The 24,907-nt window shown below is 49.9% G+C and overlaps 11 protein-coding genes across 11 annotated transcripts; 6 read left to right on the top strand and 5 right to left on the bottom strand.

Moving 5' to 3' along the window:
* Positions 1–1,790: 1,790 nt before the first annotated feature.
* zpr1 (zinc finger-containing protein ZPR1) lies at positions 1,791–3,285 on the top strand (the record flags this gene model as incomplete). Its single annotated transcript, XM_043306806.1, has 2 exons — positions 1,791–1,934; positions 2,002–3,285. The coding sequence occupies 2 exons, from the start codon at positions 1,791–1,793 to the stop codon at positions 3,283–3,285; spliced, it is 1,428 nt and encodes a 475-aa protein (XP_043162741.1).
* Positions 3,286–3,990: 705 nt separating this feature from the next.
* Positions 3,991–4,815, bottom strand: cyp5 (putative peptidyl-prolyl cis-trans isomerase; the record flags this gene model as incomplete). Its single annotated transcript, XM_043306807.1, has 3 exons — positions 3,991–4,551; positions 4,650–4,715; positions 4,804–4,815. 3 exons carry the CDS (start codon positions 4,813–4,815, stop codon positions 3,991–3,993), a joined length of 639 nt encoding a protein of 212 aa, XP_043162742.1.
* A 272-nt stretch (positions 4,816–5,087) lies between these two features.
* On the top strand, positions 5,088–6,484 carry Asppvi_010972 (uncharacterized protein; the record flags this gene model as incomplete). The annotated part of the gene is made up of 2 exons (XM_043306808.1): positions 5,088–5,272; positions 5,335–6,484. The coding sequence occupies 2 exons, from the start codon at positions 5,088–5,090 to the stop codon at positions 6,482–6,484; spliced, it is 1,335 nt and encodes a 444-aa protein (XP_043162743.1).
* A 369-nt stretch (positions 6,485–6,853) lies between these two features.
* Asppvi_010973 (queuosine 5'-phosphate N-glycosylase/hydrolase) lies at positions 6,854–8,287 on the bottom strand (the record flags this gene model as incomplete). The annotated part of the gene is made up of 4 exons (XM_043306809.1): positions 6,854–7,281; positions 7,339–7,570; positions 7,639–7,793; positions 7,852–8,287. 4 exons carry the CDS (start codon positions 8,285–8,287, stop codon positions 6,854–6,856), a joined length of 1,251 nt encoding a protein of 416 aa, XP_043162744.1.
* Positions 8,288–9,820: 1,533 nt separating this feature from the next.
* Positions 9,821–12,274, top strand: Asppvi_010974 (E1 ubiquitin-activating protein ubaB; the record flags this gene model as incomplete). The annotated part of the gene is made up of 10 exons (XM_043306810.1): positions 9,821–9,880; positions 9,979–10,149; positions 10,270–10,506; positions 10,574–10,698; positions 10,753–10,817; positions 10,871–11,150; positions 11,207–11,382; positions 11,433–11,545; positions 11,601–11,947; positions 12,010–12,274. The coding sequence occupies 10 exons, from the start codon at positions 9,821–9,823 to the stop codon at positions 12,272–12,274; spliced, it is 1,839 nt and encodes a 612-aa protein (XP_043162745.1).
* Positions 12,275–12,614: 340 nt separating this feature from the next.
* Positions 12,615–13,636, bottom strand: Asppvi_010975 (SDR family NAD(P)-dependent oxidoreductase; the record flags this gene model as incomplete). Its single annotated transcript, XM_043306811.1, has 3 exons — positions 12,615–12,772; positions 12,842–13,238; positions 13,289–13,636. The coding sequence occupies 3 exons, from the start codon at positions 13,634–13,636 to the stop codon at positions 12,615–12,617; spliced, it is 903 nt and encodes a 300-aa protein (XP_043162746.1).
* Positions 13,637–14,284: 648 nt separating this feature from the next.
* Positions 14,285–14,669, top strand: Asppvi_010976 (elongin C; the record flags this gene model as incomplete). The annotated part of the gene is made up of 2 exons (XM_043306812.1): positions 14,285–14,411; positions 14,482–14,669. The coding sequence occupies 2 exons, from the start codon at positions 14,285–14,287 to the stop codon at positions 14,667–14,669; spliced, it is 315 nt and encodes a 104-aa protein (XP_043162747.1).
* Positions 14,670–15,180: 511 nt separating this feature from the next.
* Asppvi_010977 (tRNA-splicing endonuclease subunit SEN54 family protein) lies at positions 15,181–16,632 on the bottom strand (the record flags this gene model as incomplete). Its single annotated transcript, XM_043306813.1, has 3 exons — positions 15,181–15,638; positions 15,687–16,447; positions 16,517–16,632. The coding sequence occupies 3 exons, from the start codon at positions 16,630–16,632 to the stop codon at positions 15,181–15,183; spliced, it is 1,335 nt and encodes a 444-aa protein (XP_043162748.1).
* Positions 16,633–17,696: 1,064 nt separating this feature from the next.
* Positions 17,697–19,018, bottom strand: Asppvi_010978 (arrestin C-terminal domain-containing protein; the record flags this gene model as incomplete). Its single annotated transcript, XM_043306814.1, has 3 exons — positions 17,697–17,939; positions 18,001–18,885; positions 18,941–19,018. 3 exons carry the CDS (start codon positions 19,016–19,018, stop codon positions 17,697–17,699), a joined length of 1,206 nt encoding a protein of 401 aa, XP_043162749.1.
* Positions 19,019–20,919: 1,901 nt separating this feature from the next.
* Asppvi_010979 (putative DNA polymerase delta subunit 4) lies at positions 20,920–21,639 on the top strand (the record flags this gene model as incomplete). Its single annotated transcript, XM_043306815.1, has 3 exons — positions 20,920–21,286; positions 21,364–21,431; positions 21,496–21,639. 3 exons carry the CDS (start codon positions 20,920–20,922, stop codon positions 21,637–21,639), a joined length of 579 nt encoding a protein of 192 aa, XP_043162750.1.
* A 1,669-nt stretch (positions 21,640–23,308) lies between these two features.
* On the top strand, positions 23,309–24,045 carry Asppvi_010980 (CFEM domain-containing protein; the record flags this gene model as incomplete). The annotated part of the gene is made up of 3 exons (XM_043306816.1): positions 23,309–23,389; positions 23,443–23,581; positions 23,642–24,045. 3 exons carry the CDS (start codon positions 23,309–23,311, stop codon positions 24,043–24,045), a joined length of 624 nt encoding a protein of 207 aa, XP_043162751.1.
* Between the last annotated feature and the right edge of the window lie 862 nt (positions 24,046–24,907).

Raw genomic sequence — 24,907 nt, forward strand, 5'->3', positions numbered from 1 at the left:
GGTGCTTCCTGAGAAATCACATTGTAGCGAGGTTCTTCCGCACTACTGGATGGACTGAGTTGATCAGGATTGCTCCATGAGTGATGCTGTCAGAAACCTTGGCTTGTTGTCTAGTTCCGGCGCATGATTCGCCATCAATGAGTAATGATCTCGCCTCTGCAATGGTCGCCCTACCTATTCCTTCCGCTATTCGTTCTACTATCCGGCGCATGCTCCCAACTCGGGGAGCCTGGGCAACCCGTACCTACTTTTGAACCCTTGTCTCTTGCCATATTCTTGGCTTGCAAACCTCGAGTCCCGGCACCAGCCATCGACTCGAACTTGACTCAAAGATCCAGGTCGACCGTGTTAACCATCTCTTTGCAATGTAGATTGCAAATAGATTGATGGGCGCCGACATGACGATGGAATCTCCCTCGTCGTCCCGCCCTTCGGGGAGAAGGAAGCGGTTTTTGCGGATGTTCTTTGTTCGCTTCTACAATGCCCTCCAATGTCTGCTCGACGCGGAGAGGAAACAAAAACTTGTCTCAGAGAGTACTGTACCCCGCACGAGGTTTAGGTCTCAGCGACTAAGATTGTCCTTATGACCACATGGATAGCATGTTCGAGAGCGAATTGGGAGATGGAAAGCTTCGATTGAGGTCAGGCCGAGTAACGCGGGAAAGCATGGGGTCGGATGAACTTCGCGAAGGGCGTGAGACTGTCTGATGTCGCACGCTGCGTTCATGAGCTTCGACTCTGTACTGCGTTCGACACTATGATCTAGCATCTTGCAATTTTGGTGACTTGCCATTGTCATTCTATGTCTTGGAAGCCGGCAATCGCCTTGATTGAAGCTCACCAAGTCGCTCTCTTCTCGTTTGCGTGTTCTTGCTTCGCCCATCATGCGACCTGACTGCCGTTCAACATATCTCTTGCATATGATGCAGTTGTTGACAGGAGGCGTTTGTGGGACCTCACAAGGGTGGGGATCAAAGCTCAGGCTTGTCTACTTGTCCTCTGTACTGTTCACATTTGCTTCTGCGGAGACTTTGGCGACTGGGTAGTCGGTCCTGGGCGTGTAGGAGATCAACGAAGAGAGCGTATTTGCGCTTCGATCGGGTAAGGGGCGTTTGTGTGTGGGCACCAGGACCCGGCTATTGTGCGAGAAGCTTGTTGCGAGTTCTGGTCAAAAGGTGCCGAACATCTGCAGGTCGATCTCCACTCATGAACCGCCGCCTCTCCTCAGGGAGGCGGCCCCTATTTTTTTTATAAGTCACCCACACCCCTCAGAGATTGGCTCCGCTAACTACCGCTGCAGGAAGGAACGATCAACATCAAACGATCAGTTTGACGGGCTTGGGCCGATCGGATCTATAGTAGCTTCGAGACGTGATGCGGACTGCTATCTCCGGTCTTCATTCCAGCCCCTTGGATTATGTAGCTGTCGGTAGACTAGGCCCGAGTGAAGGCGAATGTCAGCCAATTCGCCGCATGCTTTCATCACAAACCAACGCCATCAGTCCGAAATTGTCAATTATTCTTCGCTCTTTTGCTGCTTTTTGCATAGATCTGCATTGCTGAGTAATAACACCTGGGCTGTCTGTGCATAATTAGAGCTGCCCCTCCAAAAAAAGTTGCCCCGCCACCGCGATAGTGGAAGGCAAAGGAACGTTCCCGTGGTTGCCGGCTAATTTTTTTCTTTGGGCCCAATGGCTTTGTAATAATATTTTGTAGTCCTTCTATTTACAAGTACTTGATTCTTTTCCTTTCCCTTACGAAATTCAATTGATCTCAGCAAACCAGGAAACATGTCGACAGAAGGAGAAAACACTGCCCCTCAGGGCAATGTTGTGGTAGAGTCGCAATTTCAGAAACCCGGCGACTTGGTGGAGAGAAATGAAGATACTGGCGTTATGTCACTGGAGAGTCTCTGCATGAACTGCCATGAAAATGTAAGTGATCTCGATGGATATTTGCGTCTTCCTGCGCCGACACCGACAATTACTAACAAAACTTTAGGGTGTCACCAGACTTCTACTCCTCCGAGTACCTTTCTTCCGCGACATTATCCTCGAATCTTTCGAATGCGAGCACTGCGGCCACCGAGACAACTCCGTCAAATCCGCGGGTCAGATTCAAGAAAAGGGAACGAAATACACACTGGACGTTGAGAACGAGGAGGATTTCCAGCGCCAAGTCATTCGAAGCGATGTCTCGATTTTCAAAGTCGAATCGCTCGGTATTGAGATGCCCAAGGGCGAAAGCCAGCTGACCACAGTGGAGGGAGTTATTCAGCGCATTTACGAGAACCTGTCCAGCGAGCAGCCAATGCGCAAGGTGGAAGCGCCCGAGCTGCACGATGCGCTCGTGCCTATCCTCGAGAAGCTCGAGAGAATTCTGAAGCGAGAGGGCTTTCCTTTCACCATCTCGCTCGATGATCCCACCGGTAACTCATGGATCGCGCCGAATACACAGGACAAGACAAACAAGTACAGACGCCGCGACTATCCCCGTACGCACGAACAGAACGAAGAGCTCGGTATTGCTGCCGACCCCGAGGCCCAGAAGAATGAAGGCATTAACGTGGAGGGCGAGATTGACGACTCGGAAATTGTCGAAGGCCAGGTTTACAGTCTGCCCGCCGAGTGCCCCGGCTGCACGAAGGCATGCTTTGTCAACATGAAGAAAGTCAACATTCCCTACTTCAAGGAGGTTTTCATCTGGGGTACAGTTTGCGACCACTGCGGCTACCGCACTAGCGAGGTCAAGACCGGTGGTGAGGTCCCCGAGAAGGGCAAGCGCATTACCCTTCGTGTCGAGAACGAGGTCGACCTGTCGCGTGATATCCTCAAGTCCGACACCTGCGCGCTTCACAGCGATGAGCTTGAGGTGACTGTTCAGCCTGGTACCCTTGGCGGCCGCTTCACCACCGTTGAGGGTCTGCTCACGGAAATTCGCGATCAGTTGCACGGCCAGATCTTCGATGTCGACGACACCACCAACTCTGGCGGTGACAGCATGGCAACGTCTGACAAGGAAAAGTGGGAGCGCTTCTTCAGCCGTCTCGACGATGCGATCAGCGGAAAGATGAAGTTCGTCATTACTCTGGAGGATCCTATGGCCAACAGCTACGTTCAAGATCTGTGTGCTCCCGCTGCCGACCCTCAAATCACCACTGAAGAGTACACTCGTACGGAAGAGGAGGAAGAGGAGCTTGGTCTGAGAGACATGAAGGTTGAGGGGTACGAGCAAGAGCAGAAGGAAGAGAAGCCCGCCGAGGGCACTGATGAACAGAAGTCATGATTTTCGATACCAATTAGGAGAGGGTTTTGTTTCGTGTGTTGAATTACGACTCTTGGGTTTGCTCATGATGTGCATGAATTTCTTATCGACTTTCCACATTTCGATGATTTGTTGAGTTTGCATTACGGCGCTTATGCTGCTTGCTCGGAGATGAGTCCTTCGAAGATGAGTGCTTGCATTAAGATCCCTGATGTGGATGAGCTTTGTTCGTCATATCACTATGTGCAGATCTTCATGGTGTTCTACTGTTTATGGGGATGTGGAAAAGTATTTAGCGAAATCATATTTGTTGCTCATAATTCACTCAGTCTAGTGCCTCTTGTATGTTTTTGTAACTCAGTCAGGGTCACTTTACTTGGTCTTAGAATGCCCGCAAACCTTTTGAGGCTGCGATGACTGCTGCACGCAACCGTTGCCATGCAAATCTTGCTGGAAGTGTGACTCTCAGATCGCCCAGCAGAGCAATATCAGCGGCACTGAGCGGTCGACATGAGTGACGGCAATCCGTGCTCCCGGGGTAAATAGTGCCAGTCATTGAGCCGGCTTTTGGGATACCCAACGCCATTCCACGAATCTCAGTGGGTTGGGTCCAATACTGCCGGCAAGGATCTGTAGGTCCTCCTCGAGGCTTCAGGACCGTGGAACGCGGTTCAAGAGAACTCTCTCACGAAGTCATCTTCTACCTGTGGACAGTAGGGCCACATCTCACTTCGCAAACGGGTTGGCGTGGATCGTCACGTTGTTGATACCAATGGCTTCATATTCCTCCTCCTCCCCTTCTTTCGGCTGAGTCACTCTCCCCTTCTTGTCCACCTTTAGCCTCGCCTTCTCAAATTTGCTCAGGACGTCGCCTCCCTCATCCTGCGCGCTCAGATTCAGAACTTTCCCAAACACGGTACTCGCCCCGTCCAAATGGGGAGCCGCCGCGAAAGTGATGAAGAACTGACTACCATTGACCGTCGCACCCGTCGCACCCTGTGACCCCGGTGCCGTCCGGTCTTTTACTGGTCTTGACGCCATTGACAAAATTCCGCGCGCATTATGGCGGAGGGCTGGTAGGTGGATCTCCTGGTTTAGTGCACGAGGGTGGTAGATTGATGTGCCGCCTTTGGGAATCTCATTGACGGGCAGCATAGGTTTTAGTGTATTCAACGTTCCTGGAGCTGGTCCAAGTGAAATATCGCCGCCCTGAATCATGAAGCCGGGGAAGATACGGTGGAAGGGGGTATTGTTGTATGCGCCGCAAGCGCATAGGGCGAGAAAGTTCTGTGACGAGTAGTATTCGGGTCAGCCTCGATGAGCCCCGGAAAGCAAAGAATAAGTTTATCAACGCGTACGAAGGGCTGGTTGAGTAAAATACTTACTTCGGCTGTTTGAGGCACGGCCTCGCAAAAGAGCTCGACCTTAAGATCTCCATGCGTGGTGTGAAGCTGCCGAGTGAGGTCAGCATCGTTATTATCCCAACCAAAGAACCTGCGCGAGGCTCGGAATGCCAAGAGCAAATGGAGAAGAACCTACAGTGACAGACATGGCGACTCGTCTAGTGCTAGGATTTGAATTCGAAGGAAATCTCAATCTCAGTGATAATAATCGTCACACCTATATTCTGGCAGCTTCATTCTGTTGAAACACGTGACGTACGTCGACGCTATTCCTCTTGGGCTCATCACGATAAAGGCGATAACGCTAGTCTAGAAATGGTAACAGGTTAACAATAGCTGGAGCCCGCAGCTTTCGCCAGATCCCTTGACCAAGTACAAAGGTTTCATTGACATATCTCCATTCATGTACTGAGCTCCAAAATGAACAACAGACCTGTGGAGCAAGCTCTGTCTTTGTTAGTGCCAACACACGCCAATGATCTACCGCCAGAGCTCGTCAGCTTAGCTCTGTCCCTGGTCGCGCAATCACGAAGTTTTGCAGCAAGCTTGAAGCCCGAAGAGGAGATTGCACGGCCCTATGCTTGTGCCGAGATCGCATGCAGAAGGTATGACTATTTCAGATCCCAATTGATGGACCTAGACACTGAACGAGCCATCAAAACTTCAGGTTGAGCAGGGCCCTCAAACTCCCGCCGCTGCTAGGCCATCCTCCATGCCCTCCTCGAGCATACAAGAAACTATACTCTTTTCTGGAACGGTCGTTGTCGACTAGTGCTAGTGGCTCTAAGCGCGCAAGAGACAGCTCGGCCCCAGGAACGCCTTCACGCTCCGGTTCTGCACCTTCCACGCCTACAAAGACTCAAGCACCTGCAAAAACCGCTGCGACGCCGCGGAGACTTCAAAATACGCCGAGCAAGTCTACACCCCTCAAGCAAGCTGTCAATGTCTCGGACAGGCCGGCTGCGCCATTGTCCACTCCTCAGAAAACCACCAAGGTCCGTCCCAATGGTCTCTCCAGCTCTACGATCATCCCCGATGCACCTGCGTGGGTCATGAATTCGATCCGCACAGTGTGCAAGACACTTTCCACTCCAGCACCGCGCACGAGCACATGGTCTCGGCCCCCGATCTCTCGAACTCTACCGCCGCATATTTTCGCTGGAGTATCATCCATCCTCTACCTCATCTCGAACCTCTCAGCAAAGAATGACGAGGATCTGGACGAAGAAATGATGGAATTCCTCGAGCCAATTATCACAGTCAAAGATACAGAGAAGGACGAGGATTTCAAGGAAGTCGTGTACGCATTGGTCGTAGCAGTCTACTTCATTGTGCTTGCGCGCCGGCGCAATCCACCAGACGATGGCTCTTCTGAGGCAGGCGAGGCAAGAAAGATGGACAAGAAGACGTTTTCGGAGATGCGGCAGACTGCCCTTGTCAGCCTTGGCCTGCCTTCCACGGAGCGGCGGCACCGCGACGATGTCGATCAGTGGATTGCGTTGATCATGGAGCAAGGCTGGATGAATGGTCAGGAGTGGTTCGAGAATATTCCGCAGGCTGGGGAGGTGGACGGAGACGATGAGTACCTGTCGGACGAGTATGGCGCCCCTGACAATGAAAGAAAGCGCCAGAAGACACCAGGTGCCGGTCACGGTTTTCTTTTGGAGGACTCGTCGAAAAGGAAAGGCCTTCTGCCTGGTTTGGGCACAATGCTGCAGGACCGGGTCGACTGGTTGAGCGTTGATCGCCGCGAGGATTACATTGAATGGAAGGCTGATATAATGGCGCGCATCCAGCAATTGACCTCTGCTAGATGAATAGCGGGTGGCCTATCTCGCCATTCTCATTTGCATGATATGAATTATGATACCCTTGACCTAAACATCTCTAAATGTTCCATAACAAGACAGTTTTAAATGCCCTTTCCTCCATGCCGTACCAACCTGTAACATGCCAAAATCATGTCTATCCTCTATAAACCAGTAGTGCAGTAGATGACAATCCGACAGGTCATATAAAGGTCACTAAACTCCCAGAAGCGACAGCAAAGGAAATCAAGTATAATGGAGGGCAAAGTAGGACTCCGACGGTATGTACGCCGAACGCATCGCCATGAATATGCAAAAGGGAACAGAATTATTTGGGTATCATGGTAAGTGACAGTCGATCCATGTGCTGCATCTGGGCTAATACCAAATGCTTCTCGTCCTGTGATGTGGAATGGTCTCGCGGCCGTCCCTCTCCAACTCTTTTGCTGTATCATACAAGAAGAAGTCGATCAAGATAGCATTGATTCCCAAGCCGGATGCATCGTGGGTACTGTTCTGTCGGAAGTGCTTTTGAGTGCCAGGATTTGTCTCGTTTTCGGACGAAGTGGCTCCGTTTTCCGGGCTTTGAGCTGATGCTCCTTTTGATAATTTCTGCTTCTTCACTTCGGGGTGTTGGCGTTCAATTTCACGCCGAATCAACTCGACGCACCAGATGCTGGTTGCGCGCAACTCAATTTCCCAGTTGGAGCCACTGGGAATCAGCTTTTTGCTCCTGATATGACTCTCTAGCGATGGCGAGTATAAGAGACAACCAAGTTGATGCAGCATCTGCGGGATTCGGTAATCTGCCAGTCGTCACTTGTGAGCTACGCCGTGACATGTTGCGTGGGAAATAAACCTACCGGCAAACATCGTGATTTTGTCAATATCGTGAAATTCTCCGTAACTTTCTCCATTAAAACATGCCCAGAGGTCTGCCACGAGAATCTGTGCGCGTTTGTATAATCGTACTCGCCGGCCTTGGAAAACCGTCTCGTCTCGGAAGCAGGGAAAGCTTTCTACAAGAAGATTGACAAGAGCTGCGGCTGAGTAATTGGCGCTATAAATGCAGTTCACGAAGCTGCCGTCGAAATCCTACAAACGCATTGAATTAGCACGGGTAGTTCGAAAGGTAAGGGACTACGACATGGGCGTCGACGTACTGAGCAAAGGACCCTGCCTGCTTCACGAAGGCACTGGAGACGTTCATCTAGCAGTGGAATTTCCTCCTCACTCGCTGATCGAAAAACATGTCTAAAAAGAGCGTCTGTGCATTCCTCCTCATTGATCCAAAATTCTGGTGTGGTGATCTGAATCCCTGAAAGCAGAGCGGTGTGAGTCTCACCTTGGAGTGAAGATTTTGACAAATGACTTACCCTCGTCTAAAGCTCTTTGCAGTGCGGCTACCAGACTCCAGTAGCCCGTCCACTTTTTCCCCCGATACTCAATGCAAAATCGCTTGGACGGTTCTGTTTGGTCCGACCAGAAGCTGAAGTTCAAAAGATCCATCATGAATATGAAGTCAACAGTGCTCCCATCTTTCGCCTTGGGGTGCAACTCGTGATCTGCCCATGTCTCGGTTGAGTAGTTCTTCTTCTGCATCAGACGCCATATTGTCTCCGCCGCTTCCTTAACCTTCGCCGGACTCAGGGCGACGTCAATGGCATTATCGAAAACAAATTGCGCATTTTCGAGGACTTTTGTCTCCGCGGTCCGTGGATTGGCAGGCCCACCATCTAGTCCAAGTGATTTGCGAAGAAGGGCCAGGAGCTCGGGGTCGGCTTCGTCGTCCGACATAGCGCGTGCTATCATTCTGGTCTTATTTCCAGGAGTGCCCACACAATTGTCCGAGTTGTAGGCTATAACTGAAGATATATATCCACCAGATAGAATCCAAGGTTGATGTCAGCGAACAACGGAGCAAAGGCTTTTTTCGAGCGCGGATGTATAAACTGCAGAGAACTATATCACCAGCTCGCGTTTGACTCAAGCGACGGCTGATCAGCTCGCCGCAAAGGAAGGGACCCTACAAAGCCGGTCTGTTGCGTATTCTATGGGGACGACCAAGGATATTTTGAGCAAGTCAAAACATCAAGAGGGTCTGCAGACCAACCAGAGAGATGTTAGAATCGTAGGAAAGGGGTTGACAGAAAAATGATTCAGCTGCCTATCCTCAATTTCTGACCCAAAAATTGCCTTCTTTATCTTATCTGGGGAATTCTGGACTCTTTTTTGGGTGGTTAGGTAAGCGACAGAGATTCATGCCACATTCTTCAGGCACAAAGGGGTCCGCATTAAAGTCAGCGGCAGATCTGTATGTTTCTGACCCCCATCCTCGCCGCTGGAAAATGAGACCAGGGTGCGGATGCATGGATTGTTTGATCCCAATAACCGTTGGATATGGAAGGGAAGCGACAGAGTCCCCAGTAGTTGTTGACTCCATGGTCTGATGTTGATGTGTAGAGATGTTTGAACTGCCACTACTGTGATGACGTTGGATGTTACCCCTCGGTATTGATCATCTCCAAATTATCGGACACCAGCTAGACAGATAGCGCATCTCACATTGCAAGATAATATTCTTCGCAAAGCCTTAGAAAATAGAGCTGAGTAAAATGCATAACTGATGACGCATGGAGCATAGATAGATACCGCTCTAGCTGGTACGGAAATGAGAGAATGAGAGGAATGTGAGGTCTTCAGTCCAGGCTCGGGCAAATGCAGCAGCCTCTCCAGTCAGGAGATTTGATTAGAGCCATGCATGCATGCTGCTTGTTCTCCATCTCCTCTCCCTCATCACACTAAGAAATTAATTCTTAAGATTCTGACCGTCTAGTATAAGAGGCGCAACAAGGCTGCCCTTTTCCCTAATCAGCCTGTATCTAGCGTTCTCTTCACTTGACTCTGATAAGAGCGTATCCGTGCGCAACGTTTTGAGAGCTTCCCTGTTGAGATTGGAAAATGTCTCTGTAGTCAAACACACTCCTGATGAGATTGACTGGCGCAAAAGAATCTCATCAGACGCATTCACTGGCCTTTTCGCCCTGCAATGGATGAGGCCCCATTGTGTTGTTTGAAGCTGCTTCGGAATTGAACTGACCCCGGGCACTGTTTTCCCTTTCAACCTTGCGCCTGGTTACGTCTGTTTCCGGATTCCCTTCCAGCGTCTTCAGAACTACCTTATTAAACTTACTTTCTCCCAATACCTCCTACAGTTTATCGCCTACCTTATGATATCCCTCATTCGTACAATCAACTCTGCTTCTAAGTGATCAATTACTTCGGGGATGGTCTTCCAACCACTCTGAACCTCTACGTCACAGCCCATCTTTCAATTCGCAACAAATGGCGAGGGACGCTTATTTGAAGCGTTCTCTCGGAACGCTTTCCAGGCGCATCAAAGAGGTAGCTATATTACACCCTACGCTTACCTTCTCGATGCGCTCGGTCTCCCGACCGTTGAATCAAGCTTGAGCTGACGTCTTATCTCTTTCGCAACTTAGTCGCGTGTGCTTCTTGTCGGTGCCGGCGGTATCGGCTGCGAGTTGCTCAAAAACCTTCTGTTGTCCGGCTTTGGAGAAATACATATCATTGACCTTGATACCATCGATCTGAGCAACTTGAATCGTCAGTTTCTCTTCCGCTACGAACATATCAAGAAGCCGAAAGCATTGGTACGTCTTCGCCGTCTGATCGGTTTCTCTGCCTTCCCACGTCCGCTCGCTTTTGCGCTTCGATCTCCTACGCTACGCGATATGGCGAACAAGATCTGACCTATGCGGGTACTCATATAGGTTGCCAAGGAAGTGGCTCATAAGTTTCAGCCGAGCGCAAAGCTCGAAGCGTACCATGCAAACATCAAGGACAGCCAATTCAATGTTGACTGGTTTGCGACCTTCGATTTGGTTTTCAATGCGCTTGACAACCTCGACGCCCGGCGACATGTTAATAGAATGTGCCTCGCTGCCAATGTGCCGTTAATTGAGAGCGGAACAACAGGGTTCAACGGACAGGTGCAGGTTATCAAGAAGGTAAGCCTTTCTTGTAGCAGTTGATGCATGCTCCTTTCCTTCAGTACATCTTTAATGACTATCACAGAATCAAACCGAGTGCTACGACTGTAATTCAAAGGAAGTACCCAAAACTTTTCCAGTGTGCACCATCAGGAGCACGCCGAGTCAACCCATTCATTGCATTGTCTGGGCCAAGAGTTACTTGTTCCCGTGAGTGTTATACATATCTGCGCATTAGCCCGAAACATGTCTAATGGTATAAAGCGAGCTCTTTGGTACCAGCGAAGATGAATCGGAAGAATTCGATCATTCAGCAGATGCCGATAACGGTAAGTACCTTTGGTCGTCTACGTGTCGCAAGCCGGTCCTAACCCTTCAGCAGCTACCGAAATCGCCAATCTGCGTAAGGAGGCGCAGGCTCTGAAAGCGATCCGTGAGTCCATGGGCTCTCCCGAGTTCTACCAGAAGGTATTCGAGAAAGTCTTCAAAGAAGACATCGAGCGGTTAAGGGGTATGGAGGACATGTGGAAAACTCGAACGGCACCCCAGCCCCTTGATTTTGAAAAACTGCAGCAAGAATCATCCTCAATCGAGCCCATCGTCTCTGTCATCGATCAGAAAGTGTGGTCATTAGCTGAGGACTTCGTTGTTTTCAAGGATAGGTTCGACACTCTGGCGCTTCAGACAATTCGCAACCAATAGCTGACGGTCACTATAGCTTGGAACGACTAAGCAAACGCTTAAAGACTCTGCAAGAAACAACCAAGGATGGTCTGAAGCCGATCCTGATCTTTGACAAGGATGATGTCGACACCCTTGACTTTGTCACTGCGAGCGCCAACCTCAGAGCGACCATCTTCGGAATCGAGCCTAAGTCAAAATTTGACACGAAACGTAAGCTTGACGCGATCACTGGTTCGTTCCTATTGCTAAGTGTTTATCAGAAATGGCTGGGAATATCATTCCCGCAATTGCGACAACAAACGCGATGACAGCTGGGCTCTGCGTGTTGCAGGCTTTCAAAGTTCTCAAAGAGGATTTTCAAAATGCCAAAATGGTACGCGCTACCGTTGAACTGGTTCCCCGTGTAATCTGACATCTCCCTCAACCAGGTCTTCCTTGAACGCTCTGGTGCGCGCGCCGTCAACTCTGATTCCCTGAAACCGCCCAATCCGAGCTGCCCCGTGTGCTCAGTCGCCACTGCTAGAATCAAGATTGACCCTGAACGTGCGACCGTGAATGACCTGGTGCAGGATGTACTCCGGTTGCAATTGGGCTACGGCGAAGAATTCTCTCTGAGCAATGAGCTGGGAACTATCTACGATCCGGATCTCGAAGACAACCTGCCCAAGAAACTGTCGGATCTCGGTATCAAGAATGAGAGTTTTCTCACTGTCGTGGACGAAGAAGACGAACAACCGCGCGTCAATCTTGAACTTGTCGTTCTTGTGCCTGAAAAGTAAGATTACGGGATATAAAGTTGTAATTGTCGACTTGAATGATCTGCTAACTATATTTCAGACCCGAGCCCTCTGAAGCAGAGAAACCTGTCTCTCTAGAGAAGATGATCGATATTCCACGGAAGCCCAAGGCACGCGAGCCTCCCGTCCCAGAACCTGTAAATGGTGCAGCAGTCACTGGCAAGCGCAAAGCGGAGGAAGCTGGCCTCACGGACGGTGACGAACGTTCGAAACGTATTGCGAGTGCCCCCGTCGCCGAGGGCGACGGAGAACACCCCATTGTTTTGGATGCGGCAGATGGCGGCGCTATTTTGATCGACGACTGAACAGTCGAGGATGTTAGCATCTTGATCAACCGCCAAATGTCACCATTAGAACTCGGCGTTGGTATTTGTCATATTATTTCCCCGACGCCAGCTTTTGCATGCGGCGTTTGGAATTGGGAATCTGCAATCTTGCCCAATGATGTCCTTGTAACATATCTCACGAACACGAAAAGTCTGAAATGAAATATAGATTGGTCATTCATATCACTTACTGCCCCACTTGGGCATGGCGTTGTTTCGACCGAGTTTATCATGGTCCCTCATGAGCCGTAAAATAGCCCGTCACTCATAGCAGTTATAGCTTCTGACTCCGTCACGGAGAAATTGTGCAGTCTTCCCATCAGACCGCGCTCAAACCACCATCCAGATTGAGGACGCAGTTGTTCGCGTATTCATTCTGCGCCAGGAACACAGCCGCATCGGCAATTTCCTGCGGAGTACCAAACCTCCGAAGAGGAACACTGTCTTTCAGTCTGGAGGTTTCGCCCTCGCTGAAATCTACTGTCATATTAATCTTAGATCACGAATGCTCACAACCAGCGACGTCTCCGCCAGGACTTGACTCACCAGCAATCATCGGCGTTTCTATATACCCCGGGACTATCGCGTTGGAACGAATTACAACACCTCGGAGGGAATKGGCAGCTTCCACAGCCAACGAGCGCGTCAGTCCAAGGATGCCAGCCTTGGATGCAGCATATGGTACCGCGCCGGTGCCTCCCTTGACAGCAAGCAGGGAGGAAATGTTAATAATGCATTTTGAGGGGACTCGTATTTCAGAGGTGCTGGAGGTGCCGCGATTCTTTATCCGACTGCGGATCGAGGCGCGCACAAGAGCACGCGAGGTTAGCATTGCGCCCTCGAGATTCGTGCGAAGGACTCGGGAGATATCGTCCGGTTCAAGTTTGGCGAGGATGTTCGAGATGGAGATGCCTGCGGCATTGACGAGGATGTCTACCGGTTGCTGTTCGGATTCGTCAGATATATCACCCGAGACTGGGCGGGAGAGCTCACCATTGCCTTCTCCAAATCGCGCAGCCAGGTCCCGGCTTGTGATACATCGCCGACGAGGAGACTGACTCGACCCGAGTCGATCAGTGTATCTTGTGACTTTGCCTCCGTATCTTTGTTTTGGAATTGTTGATCTGTTTCTGGGGCTTTAGTTGCTACTTCGCGAATGATGCTATCACCGCGTGATTCGACGGCAGAGAAAGCGTCCCCAGATGTAGGCGCCTCTAATTTGGAGGCAGCGTTGACAAGCCGTTCATGGGATCTGCCAACGAGGATGATGCGCTTGGCACCTTCTTGGAGAAATCGCTCTGCAATGGCGAACCCAATGCCGGATGAGCCGCCTGTGATCATACATGTTCGACCAGATAATCGGTCCGAAGACCTGAAAGGACTACTGCCAGTCCTGCATGCCGTGGACGATGACCATTGAATAAGTCGCCTTGATATTGAAGTAGCTATTTCGGGGAAATGTGCATGAAGCTTGGTCTTAGCTCGACGAGCAGGCAGTGCTTCAGTGCACAATGTGGACCATGATGTCGATGCTGCCGCGCCGCGGAAGCAGGAACGCAAGATATGCGTATGGTACATGGGCTGGGTCGGTAATGGTCTTTTCGGCAAGACTGAAAGATCTCTCTTCAATGCTTTAATTTATGATAAATCCGGCCTGTTTCTTCATGAACCACCAAGTGAGCTGTTGGACTGTTCACTGGCCAGAACAAAATCGGTTCAATTTGCAGACTGGATTCAGATCAACTTCCAGATCAACTTCCAGATCAGCTTGATTGGTAATACAAGCATGAGTCCAGGCTTTAGGGATTGGAGCTTTCTATAACGTATCCTCCAAGTTATCTGTCCATGTACTGGATTGTGGTCCGTTGAGGATGAGATCACATCGTTATCGGAACAGCTTCAGCACGGACCACCCGGGAAGACAAATCGAGAACATCTTTTCCCCCGGTCATCCTTTCGGACAACTGCCATCACTCTCATCACTCCAAAATGGCATCTTCATCGTCTACACCCTCCGAGTATGTGACACTGGTATCAGGCGACGGATTCGAGTTCATCATCCCCCGGAGTACAGCCTGCGTGTCTGGAACAATACGACGCATGCTGGAACCTTCTAGTAAGAAAGATCGATTCAGTTTTCTTAACGCGCGCGAACAGACACTGACATGCTCTCCACTATGTTGTAGGTAAATTTTCCGAGGCAATAACAGGTCGCTGCGTACTCGAAAACCTCAGCGGGGTCGTTCTTGAGAAAGTATGCGAGTACTTCTGTTACAACGAGAAGAATAAGAACCAGACCAATGTGCCCGATATGGATATTCCTCCAGAGCTGTGCTTAGAGTTGTTGATGGCGGCTGATTATCTGGATACTTGATGTGTGGGTTGTATGTCTACGGTCGTTGACCTGTTCCTCTTCTACCTTTTTGACTAACAAGTTCTAGTTGCATTTCTTTCACGATTCATGAGGCAACGACTTCTGCAATGCAAGGATCATGACTGTTTCAACAACTGGAGTTAGTGGCTAGGTATCTTCTATAGAAATAAACCATCGGTTTGGTTCGGGGTAGGTGTCCTTCGCGCACACGAAAAAGAACGCCTTGTCTATTCAGTCGACCTGTTGGCAGAGACAGCATTGTGCTCCTCCGCCACATGTCATCCGGCATCCGCTCTAGAGTTTGGGACTTGCCCAACGCTTAGCCATCTGAGCATCCCGTCCGGTCCTAGGTCAATGGCCGGACGATCTAAAGACGATGGCAGAGCAGTCATGTCCCTTTTATTCAGTCCTCGTCCATTTTCCATGGATATGAGGGCTTTATTCCAGGGGAAACATGCTCCTTCAATATCCGTGATCCAGGGTGGTTGTTGACGCAGGTAACAGTGTCTGGTCATCGCCCCTTAGGTTTCGGTTTCGATTTCGAGAATCCTCCTGATTTATTTCCTTGAGGAGTGCCTCTGTTCTCGTATAGCTTTTCCTTTCCAAACGCGGCATCTGCAACTCGCAGGTAACTCACAACACCTTGGTCTATAACGGCGAGAATGACGTTTCGATACCCTTGCCGTAGTCGCATATAGAGCTGTCGGTCCATCTTCTCGCCTCGCGGCGGATCTAGTGGTGTGCTTTCGAGCAAAGCGCCCAGCTGTGAGAGTGTGGGCATAGAATGTGTGCGGGAGTCGATGACAGCAATCCTGAAATCGGGAGCGGGAGGGGCAGACTTGCGGAAGGGCGTTGAAGGTTTATAGATGTGGAAGACAACCTGGAAGGGAGCTTCCGTTCGTGGAGCTGGGGAATGGGGGATTGTAGGATCATGCCACGGTATAATGGAAAGCTTGCGGTAGATATCACCTGGAAAATTAGTTGGCTTGCACATCAGGGCTTCCATGGCCGACTCACTATAGCTGCGATGAATTCCAACACCAACAAGGGGTATTGTCGTGGTCGTAGGACTTGGAGTCTGAAGCCACTTCATGAACCGCTCATACACCCCTGCTAGACCTGCACCAACCCGAACCGGTTCCTCTGTCGCTGAATCGACACCCGATTCCTCCGTATCATCATACCACCCAGGCGCCCGAGTAAGTGTATAACCCAGCCGCTTCAATCCCGTATAAACCGTAAACCTATCGATGGTCAACCCCCCGCGCCCAATAAAACACGTATACGCCGCCTGCAAGCTCATTGGAATCCCCGAGTCGCTCGCATCACCAGTATCACCACACCCTGTCGCGGAAACAGGCCACCGAATCTCCAGACTCCCTCTTTCAAGCAGATACAGCGCCTCCTCAGGAAGCAACCACACCCTATTCCACCGGTCCCCCTGGCCCATCGTCTTGAAGAACTGGCCCTTGGGATTGGCCACGTACACACACGAGTCCGGATGAACCCCCAGCTTCGTCACTGCAGCTTTTCCCGTCTTCAATTCGGTGTTCTGCGTTTCGCCTTCCGCGACGGGCGCTAACGACGGCGGCGCGGGCCCCTCTGGCGCGTATACGCCTACGATCCTGTGCTTCGGGTGGTGGAGTCGGGGGTACGAGAGGGCATTGTGCATAGCCCTGCGTGAGGCGGCGAGGACATCAGCCTGGAATTCTGTCGGGTTGGGTTCGAAGTCTTTCTCTCCTCGTTTGGGGAGGCTAGATTGTGATGGGTCTGCAAGGCTATGGTGCATTGATTTAGTAGCTGGACTGGACATCTAAGGGCTAACTGGCTCGCGAAGCAATACTGACAAGGAAAGGTGGTTTAGCATGCGGAAGTCTTGGGTTTCGTCCGACAGGTCGGTCTCGATATGGGTGGAAGTGTCGTTCGAGGGCATACGAGCGACATCTTCGTCCATGTCTGCCATTTTCGGTGCGAATGAAGCTCTTGGCTCCGAGGTGAGTGTGTTGTGCACGAATGATGGTCAGAGCTGATATCAATCTCCGATAAAAAAAATCTCGGTGGTCCAAGCTTATCAGTTCCGCTTGTGACTACAAATCGCGGGGGACCCGTCGATTGATAATATTTTACGGATACGGAGCTTCATGTGCTATTCACTTAAAAGACAGAATTCTGATATGCCATGGATTCTGCTATTACAGATTATAAAGAAATACTTGATCAGGTATATCTCAAAAACAAAATCAATCAGGCATCTCCTAACCTCAGCCAGATCCACAAAAACCTCTCAAACGCTCTCAACACATTCGGTGCCTCCTCCCAACAGTATCAGAATATATTGAAGATACTAAAGGAGTGCATGGATGACATCGAGAACGATAAAATAAAGAGGTCCGCTGCTCTCGACCCGGATACCCTGAGCTTGGCGATGAAATTCTTAGAGCTTGGGAGATGATCTACCATTCTCGATGTTTCAAGTCGACCTGAATGCGGACTCCGTTGATCACGAACAACCTGATATCTCTCCAGTTCCGCGACTTGCAACAGATGGATGAGTCCAGCGGGTCTGTCTCCATGAAAAGAACGTTCGACCAAGCCAGTGATTTCCTGAAGATCGTCCTCGGAGCCGAGTGAAATTGATGACCCAAGTGCATATTCAGACATTCCGGCATCATAGATCTTACATATTATATTGAACTATATGGTTAGAAGACCATATGAGAAAAGCGAGTGTTCCAACGGCGACGATTACCAAGACATAAGCAAGGCCGACCAAACACCTCGTTTTCCCCGCCCTAACAACAAAACGGAAAGGCTACCCTGAATGGCATGCAACAAGACAAACTCCAGACCCATGCATTCGTAAAACATGACCATGCTTTGCTTCTAAAGCAGGGCGTACCGCCGTGATTGGGAACTTCGACCCTCTCATAGGTGGTCGGCGGTTGAGGTAGTAGAGGACTTCTAAGTAGACCACAGATATTCTGGTCTAATTCGAAAATGTTGTGGTTTTGACAACAGAGCCATTCCTCAATCGATTAGTGGCTTCTTCTGGTTTCCAACGATTGCCACTCCGAGATGTCGCAGGGCATTGGGATCATTGGGTCGTACAATAGACGGGAGAGGTAACATAGGGTTATCTGGGTTCACATGGACTGCATCTCGAGCAGCTTGCTCGATTGCCTCCATTTCTTCTTTGCACCCCGCATGGTCAAGAGGACAAACAACGATTGGCTGTCGAATCGCAATGTCTCGTGCGGACGTCAAATGGGCCTATACTGGGATTAGTCCGGCTTCGGTAATTGCCCTGAGTTGGCTGGGGAAGAATACAAACCTTGACTGTCAAATAATACTCGATCTTGTAGAGACTTGCTGTAGTAGTGAAACCGCTCACAGCATACGTTGGAAAAGCTGCTTTACCTCTAGGAAGAATTCCCTCTGCGTCTCGCAGATCCTTTGCAGGGAATACCAAGCCCAAGTTTGTCAAGAAGCCGGTAGGCGGCAACTTCACGCCAATTGGTTCCGTTCGTTTAACCAGCGTTTTGACCTTGCGCTGTGGTTCATCGCCCTCGTGGTTGTATATGATCTCCTCATCGATACCAATTGTAATCTTGTTGATTGTGACTTTCCTTGCTTTGGTCATCCAGTCCGGATTTGGTGATAGCTTAACGTAGACGCTGACGGGGTCGAGAGGGCCGTAAGACCATCGTGGTAACGAGATTCCTAGAGTCACCAAGTGATCTGTCACCCGTTCCGCCGACTCAGGGCGATTGTACATTCCAAACGTGGATAGTGTGTCGTATCGTGAGATCGGTACTGGAAATGCATACTTCCTTTGTTCCGATTGTCCTTGCTGGACCGTCACGACAATTTCGTAGTATGTCTCCGCAGTGCGACTGGGGAGTTGCAGGCTGGCCGGAGGAACGCGTCTTGAAGAGTCCGATCCACCACGTCCGAACGGGATGAAGAGGACAAAAGGCAAATCCATCGATATCACTTCCTCATATTCTCGACCGGCCGGACAGCGAAAAAGCAGCATCTCCTTGCCGACAATATCAGTTAATTCCTTCCTAGGGGGCGCAAGATGCTTCTTGGTCACGGAGTCTGCTGACGGGTGTATTGTCTCGCGGCGATGGAGTGATACCGTCACGAGGGATACATTGACGGGTGCGGTGATGCCAACGCTGGGTCTGATTTCGACTTTACCTTCAATTCGCGGCTGCATCGAAGCGTTAATCTCTCACAGTTTCACACCCATTCTAGCCAGCGCTTACCATAGTCGCAGAGATACCAGGGTAGCCGATCAGAAAATTACCGTTCGGCGGGCCTGACACTCGCACGAAGGCGGCCATAGTGAGAGGGCTGTACCCGCACCACCATGGGCACGCGGCGGTTGGAAGGGATGCGCTCCGGGGTTGTTGCGGAGATTATGCGACTCGAGGGACGTTGTTAACTGCTGATAATTCATAGAGCCCACGGACGATCAGGCTGTCCCGCTTAATCGCATCTGCGCCAAGGGTCTTACAATGACGCAGGCGCACTGAACGGATGTGGCTCTAGGAGGTGCAGTCACGGATTCAAGAGTAGGCGGTAAAAGCTGCTCGTCGAAAGGGTTGTGGGGTGTGCCGCGTCGGTATCGAGACGCTGAGCAATTGCAGAAGGGCGGATAGCCGTACTGTTTCAGCGATGATGAACTCGAATGGCTGTAGAGGCCGTAGAGGCGGTTTGTTTATTGGCGCCGATGTGGGGGGGAGAGAGTGATGGGGAACATTTGGAGCGGCTAAGTCCAGGACCTTTGCTTCTCACTCGAACTCGACAGCCCCAGGCCTCGCTTCGCTACAATTCGTGATGATCGGCATCCAACACGAGGGCTAGATTATGACATGACCTTACCTCTCAGGGGTATTAGACGGTTATCTTTCAGCCTCAGACTCGACTCGAAGAAAACACTTTCCTCTTTCACTATGTACCCGTTATTGTTGATTGATGTTCCCTTTGTCTAGAGCTATGGAACGGGGAACCCTGGAACTCGCCGATAACTCAAACTGAGCCTCAAGCAATTTAAACATCCTACTACTAACCGCTACAGACAGTTTCCTTACTGCTCCGCCAGGAATCAAGACTATTCAGATACATAAGCAATCGTTCGCCGTCCATGCCGCTCCTCGTCGTCCAACAGGGTACCTATTCAGCGGTCTACGTCATAGCCTTGTTGGATACCAACTCCACAGGCATCAGCTAGACATGAGCTGACAGCACCGACATGCCATTCAGCCCCCAGCGTTGATTCTTTTACTTGGGATACTCAATGTCAGCTTCAGATACTCTGATGGCGAGAGAATTCTTATCTACGTACTACGGCTGATCAGCCCACAGTTAGCGACGACGGCTGCACGACGGGACCATTCCTGATCTCTGGATATATCACCAATCATATCCAAGACTTAACCACGTAGTATTGTGGATTATTCTTACGCAGGATTGCATTAGGCTTTCCTGACAGTATAAAGGCTGTGACCGACCTGCCGGCTGTTTTAACGACCTTCCATCTACGATGAAGATGGTTCAATCACTCCACTTATCTCTAGAGTCAGTCAGGTACTGAACGGGCAATGTATATGAAGTAGATTTGGTCAATAACTGCATATATATCAACTTGTGTGCCGGGAGTATGAGAATATATCTTGGTATGCTTACATCTGCGACAGCACCGAATATGCGCCGAATGCGACCATTCAACGGGGGCTTGTAACTTGCTTTCGCTTTTGTATTATAAATAATGAAAGAAATAAGGGGATGACAGATGAGCTCTTGTCACCATGGAGTGTCCTACATTTGATCCCGGAGCTATTTGTGGTGGTAGGTTAGCCTAAGGCCTGGAGATAAGGTACCTTACTTGCATTGAAGAGTTGATTTAGGGATTTTCATTTAAACATATTGCGCGAGCTCTGTGGTCCTAAACCAAAATTGTTCGACCTATGATCATTTGTACCCCAAACTTATCCTCAGTTGCATATATACCTTATATTCTCAGTGCCACAGAAGCATTATCTAAAGTATGTAACTTCGCCAGTGGTTGATGGTTGGTTGACAGTTGACGGTTCCGTTGCCATGTGCAACGCCCACCATGACATCGCTTTCTCCACATCCACCAGAACCAGATCTCACAAACTGCAAGCTGCAACAACCTATCAGCCTTTTAACGGCCTATTCCAATACAAAAATTACATTCATATCCCGGAATCTCCTGAATATGCCTACCACTCGTCGCCGCGGAGGCAACACTGCCGCCTCTCGCTCAGGTCAGTCGACGCTTTCATTCGGCGGAAAGTCCAGAGTCACCAAGCCATCGGCCACATCGACACGATCTCAGAAGACCAAAGACCTCGAACCAATCTCAGCTGCTGTCACCTCGAAAGAGGTCCCAGATCCGGATCAAGTGCCCGTCACTCCCTCGGAGCCGTCACAGCCGCACGTTGCGGAGCTCGCCGTAAGACAGCAAGCCCAGGAGGAGATTCAGCAACCGCTGTGCGAGGAGGATAAGAAGGCGATCAAGATCACAGAACAGGAGCTGCAGCGGTATTGGAAGAAGGAAGAGCAGACAAGGAAGGCACCTCGAGGTGGGTTTTCAAATCGTGATGTTGATAACAAGTTTGGCCGAGGGAAAGGAAATGCTTACGATACTCCTGATGAGCAGTCCACCAGGAAGATCTATCATTGCACGAGAAGATACTGAGACATTTTGACCTATCTAGTCAGTATGGGGTATGTTCATTATGTTTTATTACTTTCTACTTTCCGCGCTGAAACCTTCTCTAACATGATATAGCCATGCATCGGAATTGCTCGGCTAAAGCGCTGGAGACGAGCGAAGATGCTGAATCTCAATCCTCCTATCGAAGTCCTTGCCGTCTTGCTGAAGGAGAAGGACACAGTGAAGCAGAGAGCTTATGTCGACGAGTTGATGTCTTGAGGATCTTTAAACGTTCGTCACTTACACCATGACCTGGGAGGTTAACGAGGTGCTGGATCGGCGTTGGGTTTATAATTTCAAGCAGGGCGTTCGGTCTATTATGCAGATTATACATCGACAGGAATCAATTAATGACGTGGATCTTCTTAGATTCTTTCTAGTGCTGAGTTACTCGGTTTGATGACATCGCTAAGCCTAAGTCGACTGGGTGCACTAGTAACAGGGTACTTTAACCATATAGTTAGGTCACTTGGCTCGAAATTCATTCGTAGGAAACACCAATGCCAACGTATATTCGAGTCTTCCTGTTGTAGCACAGGAGGCTGCTGAAGAAATCGAATGAACTCGGCTCTTTTCTCTCCATACCCGGATCCGATCTGTAGTCGACCCCTTTTTTATTTTCATCTGAGCTGACGGGAAGCAAGAGCTTATTGTTACTCAGAGTACGCACGCAGCAACACTCTCGCCTGAGGTCAGGTTGTGCACTGGCTTCCAAAGAAGTGATCGGCAGCGCAGAGTACTAACGCATTGTCCAATCCAGGCCGACCAGGTCAAGGATAAAGCCTATTTGTTTTCCGTCTGTGGAGTATCATCATGATGCAAACGAATCCTGTTTAGCTGTTCCATCCGAACCTTTTCCTGAGTACTCTCTCTGTGGTGATGAAAGTTGCTAACTTTGCAGAATATTTCTTACTCACTGTTAATCTCAGCCAGCTCAGTGTGACTGTGAAGTTCACCCTGTGGAGCTCTGCCAGGTATCATGTACTTCTAGACTCCTGCGTCCATTAATTTCTTCGATTTGACGCGGACTTGAGACGTTAATAGTTAACGCTTGAGGTAAAGTGTTTTGGCGTCACGGAGTAGATCACCTGGGGTCTCCCCCGCACCTGAGCTGTTCAATCTCCTCTACCTAGTATCAATCTTGACTTTTTGGCTGAAGTCTATCCCTCCCATTTGCGGGATAGATCACCTCAGACGACTGGCTGGTAATCCATGCAATGCTGCCCTACCTTGGATAGCCGGTTTCTTGCTTTCCTATCCTTGTGAACCTTCGGTGGCATTCTACTCCTGGCCAGGCTCTGTGCATGCATTATTCCGGAATTTTGCCCCAGGAAATGCTTCCAATTCATGAATGGCCTGAACACCTTCTGCTATACTTGATTCTTATGTTAGAAGGTGAGGAGTTTTCGAACTATCGTGCTGCATTGCCTGACGGTCTCCTTCCTTACACTCAACAGCGTACAGCAATGGAACATATCTCGGACTTATAACTCATCGGCGTCATTGGAGGGGACAGTGTCCTCGAACGACTGCGAGTTACACCAGCTTCCCGCAAACACGACTCAGTGGCGACGAATGATGAGATGAAGTTTGACATGCATACGTCAAGCTTGGCTAGGATCAACTAGCTCTGGACATGTCGATCACTTCATGACCCCCAAAAGTTTCAAGACTGAACTGCAGCATGTGATGCAGCTGTCCAGGGTCTGGGGCAACGGTCCTGGCTTGGACTATGGTATATAAAACGCTTCCCTCCCCTGGAATGTACAATGGCGTTCATTCAACAGTTATCACTCGTTCAGTATCTTGTCATTTATACTGTCGTTTCTGAATTGGTCTTTTTTTGTCCAATCTTGTCCTCTCAGTTGGTTTGAGCACTTCATCCAKTATGCACTTCTCTCGTGCTTCCATCGCCCTCCTAGCTGCTGGCCTTGCCAGTGCCCAGCTACCGAATGTCCCGAACTGCTCTGTAAGGGTAACCAGTGAGAAACATGACCACCGAGGCTAACATTTTATCATTAGCTGAACTGCTTCGTCTCTGCCCTCTCGGCTGATGGTTGCTCATCCTTACTCGACTTCGCATGCCACTGCCAGAAGCCTGAACTTGTTGCGAGTATCACGCCTTGTGTGCAGAGCTCCTGCAACGTTGCCGATCAGTCTTGTAAGGCTGTGCCTCAAGACTAACAACATCCATTCACACAACTGCTGACAATCTTTATAGCTGTCTCCGGTGCCGTCGTCTCCCAGTGCTCTGCCGCCGGTCACCCAATCTCTGTGCCCTCTGTCGGCGCTGCCAGCACCACAGCTTCGGAGACAACCACTACTACGGAGTCGTCGACCCAGACTGTGACCACCACTAACACCTCATCCACTGCCTCTACTACCTCCTCGTCGGCAGTCTCTTCAACCCCCTCTTCCTCCTCGGCCGCGAGCAGCTCACACCATCACTCGTCTAGCTCTGCTTCGGCCTCGGCCACGGCCACCGTGACGAGCACAGCATCAAGCTCTGCATCTACCAGCGCCAGTGCTTCTGCAACAACGACTCTGTCCAACACCGCTGGTTCCGAGAAGGCCAATGTGGCGGGTGTCGCTGCTGTGGCGGCCGCTGCTCTCTACTTGCTGTAGGTGAGACGAGGATGGGACGACGTGGATGGGATCTAAGTCGGGCCACTGTGCAGAATGCATGCGAATGTATATCTATACTTAATAGTGATTTCGATCGTTGCATGATTCTTACTGCGTTGAGTTTCTAATATTTGTACTTGTTGCCTGCTAAGGGCATATGGCCCTGACAAAAGTTCTTCAATAATGACGCTCTTTATAGGGAAATAATATCAGACGTTGTTGGATGCTACCTACAATATGCTGCTGTCATCTGAGTGACTTTAGAGCTGGTTGGCTAATAAGGCCACTCACGTCAATTCCCCGACTCAACCTTGAGAGACTTCTTAATTAACCTGGACAGAAGATTAATTTTAACGATGACTACTGCTTCTGAGCTCAAGAATAAGCAGATCGAAAATCTCAGTGGAGAATCGATAATCACCAACATCACATGTTGCCCTTGCCCTAAGAATATCCAACCCGACTACATAAAATTGATTAGGACATCACACTCCGATGGAATAGTAGTCCTTGTCTGATCTCAAGCCTAATGATCCTCTGCGACGCCTTCAGAACATAAGGAACAGCATACAAACCCTCGAATGCCTGCCACAGTTGGTTGTAATCAATGTAACCAAGCCTGGTCTATGCTGAAGACCAGTCGATGCAAGGTCAGGTTTGACGTTGATATCAGACCTACTATCTAGGTTTGCAGCATAAAGTAATGCAACTACTATACTTCATGTTAAAACAACTAATCTGTCAAATCAGTTGCGCTTCAGAGCAGAAGTATTCCAATGTCAGTACGCTATACTAGTTCAAAACCCCACAATGGACGCCACTTGTGACAGGATACAGACGCAAATAATGCAAAAGATGAATC

Source organism: Aspergillus pseudoviridinutans, assembly GCF_018340605.1.
Source record: "Aspergillus pseudoviridinutans IFM 55266 DNA, scaffold_9, whole genome shotgun sequence".
NCBI classification, from domain to species: Eukaryota; Fungi; Ascomycota; class Eurotiomycetes; order Eurotiales; family Aspergillaceae; genus Aspergillus; species Aspergillus pseudoviridinutans.